Genomic DNA, 7,468 nt, shown 5'->3' with positions numbered 1-7,468 from the left:
CTTCGATCCAATACAATCAACAATAACCCCAATTACATGAGCTCACTCTTGGCCTATAATTATCAAGACAAAATTCTTATCAATATCTTATTCAATTCTAACCTAGAAAGGAAAGCCCAAAAATCCTTAAATCATGTACTCTTACTTAAGCACATCAATTCATTAATTATACTAGACCATCATACAAGAGCTGATTTCTATCAAGCTATAAACATGTCGGAAAATCAAAAATATCACAAAAATCTATTGTAAACATGTTGGTATCCAATACAAAATTTAATAATATTAATTAAAGTTAATAATTATCTCTGAAAACTGATTTTCCACCAAAAACATCAAAACTGTCCAGTGACGATATATACAGAGAACGGCTGATTCAAAAATTCATAACTTTAGTTATACATACTCAAAAATAGCGATTTCAGTTTTGAAAATTAGAGGAAACAAAAAGAAATTAGAAATAAAATTTAAAAAACATTTACTGATGAAAAACTAGCACAAACCAACCTAAATATCAGCCGTCGCAATTCTGGAAAACAGTTTCTAGGATTGCGGCGGCCCAATTCCATGATTTTTAGTGATTTTTATATAAATCCAAAAATTACGAAATTAAAAATAAAGAAACTAGAAATATATATGTGCAGTAATAAAAATTCTCAGAATTTTCAGAAGTCGTTTGGGTTATGAAATAAATTCTAGAACTGTGAATTACTGCTGAAAATCGAAAATTTCCAGCATCAGTGTTCCAAATTCGAAAAATCAAAACAAGTTATATAAAACGAGTTTTTGAACAATAAATATACGGATAGAAAGATAAAGATGTGTAGTTTAGTAATTTGTAAAGTTTTATGATGAAACTCGACTAAAACAGCAGTCATATGAAGTTCAATCTATACTGTTCACAGTTTCCAAGATATCATAACAGCACTACTTCCACTCAAACACACGTAAATCAATACATGATCATACTTTTCACGATTTTATAACGATTTTATAAATACAACACATACAGAATCAATCAATCAATTACATAAAAACCACATTCAAAATCAACAGTTTAAAGGTTTATAAATTCTTTCCTACCTTCAAGACAAAATCCAAGCTCAAGAACTCCTTTAATGGAAAATAGGAATACAATCAAAATCTTCCACTTTTCTTATTCAAAAATATGAATTCACTCTTATGCAGCTGCTGTATTCTTTTCTTTATTAGGCTCTAGGGTTTTGAAAAACAAAATAACGTAGAGGAGGTTTTTATAGGCCAAGCCTTTTTAAAATCCTTACCTATTAAGGAAACCTTTTTAAAATAAGGTACTTAATAAATAAATAAACAAACAAATAAATAATAATAAAAAACACGGGTATTACAAGCAGGCAAAATAAAAATTATCTCTATATAAGCTTGGAAAATAACCATGTTTCATGAACATAAAGTTGCTGCAATAAGCCACGAAATTTATCTTTATTTTGAAATTACAGATGTCTTAAAGAGGAGATAAAACCTTGTAGATTTGTCACTTATCTCACTCTTCATGCATTCCTCTTTTTGAACTCCAGAAAACAGTTTCTAATTGTCTTTAGATTGTTAACAACAACGTTCATAGCAATCCTCTCTCTTGGAGAAGTTGTAGAACACATGAGGCCGATTCTCAACACTGAAACAAAGCATTCTTCTAATTTATTTTTTGTGTTAACTTCAAGGTCAATGTGAATCATCATTTCTTTCTCTTCTATGACTTCTTCAATTTGTTCCTCATCATTTTCTTCATCTAATGGCATTGACGGATCAAGAATGTCCATGACATGGTCAGGTAACGCCATTGACACAAACATGTGTATGCTAAAATCATCTTTAAACATGTCACCTGTGGGTCTTTTTCCTGTAAACATCTCCAGCAAAAGTATGCCATAGCTATATATATCTCCGAGTATGGAAACCTGGCCATTCATGTGCTCTGCAGATTTGTAAAATTTGTTGTTAGGCTTAGAATTTAGGGACAGAAGTGTATGTTATGTACGTTTTAGTTGAATTCAATCAGAAGATGATTGATTTGTTAACAAAGCGTGATTGAGAATCTGAATCGTCAAGTTGACAATAATACCTGGAGGGATGTAACCAATAGAACCCTTGAGCCCAATTGATACAGTTTGATTTTTAGAGGGATTGTCTGATATCTCGAAGAGGAATTTTGCCAATCCAAAATCACCAACATGAGCTGTCATATCTTTATCAAGGAGTACATTGCTTGGTTTTAGATCACAATGCGCAATTGGTGTGTCACAATGGTGATGAAGATAATCCAATGCAGAAGCAACATCAATTGCTATATTCAGTCTCTGAATGACACTCAATTTCTTGAACTGATAATGCTCAGCAGGACTTGGATGCAGCCACTGGTCCAGATTTCCATTCGACATGAACTCAAAAACTAAAGCTTTGAAATCATTCCCTTCAAGATCAACACTCGAGCAAGCAGTTATGACCCTGAGAATGTTACGATGTCGTGTACTTTTCAAAGCATTGCATTCATCAATGAAGCTCTTTAAAGCTCCTTGCTGTTGAAGTTTTAGTACCTTTATCGCAACAATTGTTCCGTCACCAAGAGTTCCTTTGTATACAGAACCAAAACTGCCAGTACCAATCAAATTTTCTTTTGAGAAATTATCAGTTGATTTTGAGATATCTGAGTAAGACATGCCTGATTGCCGCTCATGAGGAGGAGGAGGGGATTGTCTCCCTGAGGGTTTTACCATACAATAAATAACCAATGAAGTCAAGAAAACAATAACAATTATGACTGCAATAGTTACTGGGATTACTACTCTTACGGGTAGATGTTTCCTGGGATTTTTTCTGGAGCATTCAGATAAATGTAGTTCTTGGATGCCTCCACAGAGCTTATCATTCCCGACAATGGAAACAGCACTTGCATTTGCAAAGATCCCTTCCCTGGATATTTCACCATCCAGATCGTTGTAAGAGAGATTAAGATGCCTGAGAGATAAAAGCTTGCCGAAAAATCCAGGAACCTTGCCAGACAAGTTGTTACATGAAAGATCTAATTCAGCTAAACCTCTTAAGCTTTTTAAGGATATAGGAATTGTCCCTTTAAATGAGTTATTCTCCAGATACAGACGCTCCAAACTACTACAACTATCAAGGCTGCTTGGAATTTCACCTGATAACTTGTTGTATGACACGTCCAATTCCACAAGATTTGTCAACTTGCCCACTTCAGGTGGGAGTGAACCAGTCAAAGAATTATGAGACATGACCAAAGAAATTGAAAGAGAAGAGAGGCTCACAACTTCTTTGGGTATGGTGCCATTGAGATCATTACTTGATAAGTTCAGCACCAGCAACTTCTGGCAGTTTCCAAGACTTGGAGGGATGCTTCCTTCCAATCTATTCTCCTCCATCCAAAGCCTAGTTAGTATAGTTAAGTTACCAAGGGAAGATGGGATTAATCCTGAAAACTTGTTAACGTTCAACCCCAATCCTTCTAATTTGTTGAGCCTCCCTATAACTTCAGGAACACTACCACTTAAGTTGTTACCTTCTAATCCAAGAAGGTTCAAGTTAACAAGGTTTCCGATCCCAACAGGGATGTTTCCATGCATCAGATTTTCTCCCATTGTGAGCCTTCGCAAATGGGTTGAAAGGTTTGCTATGGAGATCGGCATCTCTCCCCCAAAACTATTTCGGGCAAGACCTAACACTTCAAGACTAGTACAATTAGCCAAGAATTTGAGAAAATTCAAGTCACCTATTTCTCTGCTTCCAAGTTCATTTTGATCAAAGTTTAGTCTAACTAGATCTTTCAAGCTCCCAAAGTTTCCAGGAATGGTCCCAGTGAGACCATTTTCAGCAAAATCAAGAACCTGAAGATTAGAAGCATTTGACAATGACACAGGAATACTTCCTGTGAAATAGTTAACAGCACCAGCAAATATTTTCAGATTAGGAAGAGTGAGGCCAACGTCTGTAGGCAACTGCCCATGCAGCTGGTTTTGAGTCACAGAGAAATAGTATATAGATGAGATATTATAAATGGAAGAAGGGATGATACCAGATATAAAATTCCCATAAAGTGTGAAAAATCCTAGGCCTGAAAGCTGGCCAAGTTCATTTGGTATGCTCCCACGTAAATTATTCCAAGCCAGCGACAGAGCCTTCAGAGAAGAAAAATTCCCTATCCAAGCTGGGACATTTCCTGTAAGATTGCTGCCTCCAAGGCCGATGATTTCTAGTTTTGTTAATGAACTAAGCTGGTTGGGAATCTGGCCAACGAAATCGTTGACACTAGCTTCAAATGATCTAAGTTCTGTACAGTGAGATAAATTTGTTGGAATTTTCCCACTAAGGTAATTGTAAGTTAAATTGAGATCCTGCAGCTGTTGCAGACGTCCTATTTCTTCAGGAATTTGGCCATGAAAGCTGTTCTGGAATAGGTTGATCCCTGTAAGATATGTAAGGTTTCCTATAGAGGCAGGAATTGAGCCAACCAACTGTTTTGATACCAGCTTTAGGACTGTGACTCTTCCATTAGAGGGACTGCACGTAACACCAACCCAGTTGCAGAAATGGACAGAATCATTCCATGAACTCATGATTTGCAGAGGATCTTGAGTTATATGATTCTTGAAGTCAAGTAAAGCAAGCTTGTCCGCTTCAATGGTTGCTGATTCTAAGCTTGGAGCTAGCCATAAAACATGAACGAGGACAAACCATTTGGAGTTCAAAACCCGATGCTCCATGGATTCACTTTTTGGAATAAAGTGATTCGAAAGGCAATGCAAATTGGAGCAATTTGTCCTTTTAGACTAATAAAGGGCGAAAATAATACCTGAGTCATTAAATGTTCTGGGATCATAATTAACTCCATTGTTATTATCTATCTGTCCAACTACCTGATTTATTTTGTTGACATTAAACTGGGCAGTTAAATATTCTGGGACCATAATTAAGTCCAATTGACGTTAAGTAAGATATTTTAGGAGTTGGCTAAGTTACGGATCATGTAACCTATCCAGTGGGCTGCCAACTCCTGTGGAAAATAGCATCACCTTTTCTAGAAGGTGGTGCCCACCATTTTGAAGAAGAATGCGGTTGTTGCTGCATTCTTTGACTCAAAGAAAACAAAAGAAGAAAAATTTGGTGCCGCCCAAAAAAAGTAAGGAAAAAGAAGAAAGAGAGAAGAAAAAGAGATGTCGGGTCGACGAAGGAAAAGAAAAACAAATTAATAAAATAATAATAATAATAATTAAATATTAAATAAATAGTAGCTAATTTTGGCTATAAAATGCTCGCTCCCTTTATTTATAAATCATTGAGTTTTTCAGTTTTTTTCTTTATTTAGAGAGTGATTTTAAGAGTCTAGTGATTTAAGAGTTTGGTTGTATTGAGTTTTTGGAAAGTGAGCTAAAATATTACAATACTTGTAACTCCTTTTCACCGTGGACGTACGCTAAAAGTCGAACCACGTAATTTCTAGTGTCTTCTATTGTGCTTGTTCTTTATTTTTCTACCAATTTTATTTTAGCTGCGTGTCTGCTTTACTCACCAATTTCCTAACAGTGGTATCAGAGCTATTTGTTGTATTTTTGGAATTGGGTATTGTTCACGTAAGGGGTACTATTTACGTATATAGTACTATTCACGTATACGTGGTACTGTTCACGTATATGGTACTGTTCACGTATTCACGTATACGGTAGTATTCACAAGAAACGGTGGGAGCTATCTAAGAATTTTACGGTGCAAAGCAGGGAATAGTGGTGTGAGTAAAACAACTGTGTGGTTTTGTACATGTCTAGGAAAGTTCTATCACAAAGGTGATAAGAGCTTAAGGAGTCTGGATTTTAAGTGGGACCATTGTGACCCCTCCAGTCTTTCCTGGGAACTTTCCTGGTGTGCATTCTCACACATACTTACAACTATTCAAGGTGGTACACTATCTTGTGTGCGGTATTTATCAACAAAATGACGGCAAAGAATGAAATTGAGAAATTTAACGGAAATAATTTTTCGTTGTAGAAAATAAAGATAAAAGCTATATTGAGGAAAAATAATTGCTTAGCAGCAATTGAAGAAAAGCCCATGGAGATAACTGATGACAAGTGGAACGAGATAGATGGCAACGCTATTTTTGATCTACACTTGGCACTTGCAGATGGAGTATTATCTAATGTGGCAGAGAAAAACACAGTGAAGGAAATATGAGATACTCTTACAAAATTGTACGAGGCCAAGTCACTACACAACAAAATCTTCTTAAAGTGGAGACTTTATACTCTTCGAATGGCGGAATCTACAATGGTGACCGGTCAAATCAACACCTTGAAGACTCTATTTTCACAACTCACAATGTTGGGTCATAATATAGAGGAAAATGAACGTGCAGAGCTTCTACTTCAAAGTCTACCAGATTCGTATGATCAACTCATCATCAACCTGACGAACAATAATCCAGTGGACAATCTAGTTTTTGACGATGTTGCAGTCTCCATATTAAATGAGGAGAGTAGGCGGAAAAATAAGAAAAACAGACAAGTAAATTCGCAGCAAGCGGAGGCGCTATCGCTGACGAGAGGGAGATCAGAGGAACGTGGCCCCAGTGGGAGTCAAAATCATGGTAGATCAAAATCCAGAAGTAAGAAGAATGTTAAATGCTACAACTGTGGTAAGAAAGGGCACGTAAAAAAGGAGTGTTGGAGTAATCAGAAGAGAAGAGAGCGTAAAGAACCTAAGTCATCAAATGCTCAGGGGTGTGTAGCAAGTACCTCAGATGGTGGTGAAATTCTCTACAGCGAAGCAACAACTGTTTCAGAAGGCAAAAAATGACTTTCTGATGTCTGGCTTATAGACTCAGGAGCTACCTGGCACATGACCTCTAGGAGAGAATGGTTCCACATATATAAACCTATCTCAGGAGGATCTGTATATATGGGAGATGATCATGCCTTGGAGATCGCTGGTATTGGTACTATTAAAATAAAAACGTTTGATGGTACAATTCGCACAATTGGGGAAGTACGACATGTCAACGGCTTGAAGAAAAATCTATTGTCTTTGGGATAAATGGATAGTCATGGGTACAAAACTCATATGGAGAATGGAATAATGAAGATCGTTAAAAGTGCACTTGTATTGATGAAGCCAGAAAAGATCGGTGCTAATTTATTCATGCTTAAAGGAGAAACACTACAGGAGGCTGATGCTTGTGTTGTGTCAAATGGAGAAGAATCAACGATGATGTGGCATCTCAAACTTGGCCACATGTCAGAACAAGGCTTGAAGATTTTCTCTGAGTGAAAATTGCTTGCGGGGCTCAAATCGGTAAGTTTACCATTTTACGAGCATTGTGTTACAAGTAAGCAGCATAGATTAAAATTCAGTAGATCTATTGCTAGAAGTAAATGCATTCTAAACTTGATTCATTCTGATGTTTGGGAATCACCGGATATAT

General features: G+C 36.4%; 1 protein-coding gene across 2 annotated transcripts; it reads right to left on the bottom strand.

Annotated features, from left to right (window-relative positions):
- Nucleotides 1-1,267: 1,267 nt before the first annotated feature.
- On the bottom strand, nucleotides 1,268-4,840 carry LOC127902994 (probable LRR receptor-like serine/threonine-protein kinase At3g47570). Of its 2 annotated transcripts, XM_052443395.1 has the most exons (3): nucleotides 2,102-4,840; nucleotides 1,865-1,954; nucleotides 1,268-1,768 (listed from the first exon to the last, which is right to left on the bottom strand). In XM_052443395.1, exons 1-3 carry the CDS (start codon nucleotides 4,755-4,757, stop codon nucleotides 1,530-1,532), a joined length of 2,985 nt encoding a protein of 994 aa, XP_052299355.1. In that variant the 5' UTR covers nucleotides 4,758-4,840; the 3' UTR covers nucleotides 1,268-1,529. The 2 variants fall into 2 exon arrangements, with proteins under 2 accessions (XP_052299355.1, XP_052299354.1); XM_052443394.1 differs by having other exon boundaries at nucleotides 1,268-1,954; nucleotides 2,102-4,839.
- Nucleotides 4,841-7,468: the final 2,628 nt, after the last annotated feature.

The sequence above is a fragment of the Citrus sinensis genome, chromosome 6 (assembly GCF_022201045.2).
Source record: "Citrus sinensis cultivar Valencia sweet orange chromosome 6, DVS_A1.0, whole genome shotgun sequence".
Lineage (NCBI taxonomy): Eukaryota > Viridiplantae > Streptophyta > Magnoliopsida > Sapindales > Rutaceae > Citrus > Citrus sinensis.
The sequence above is the reverse complement of the archived record's forward strand: the minus strand, read 5'-3'. Positions and strand labels throughout refer to the sequence as shown.

Excerpts from the sequence above, each read along its gene's own strand:
- LOC127902994 (XM_052443394.1), bottom strand. The coding sequence starts at position 4,757 with ATGGAGCATCGGGTTTTGAACTCCAAATGGTTTGTCCTCGTTCATGTT. Across the intron at positions 1,955-2,101 it reads TATTGGTTACATCCCTCCAG|AGCACATGAATGGCCAGGTT; the intron begins GTATTATTGTCA and ends ACAAATCTGCAG.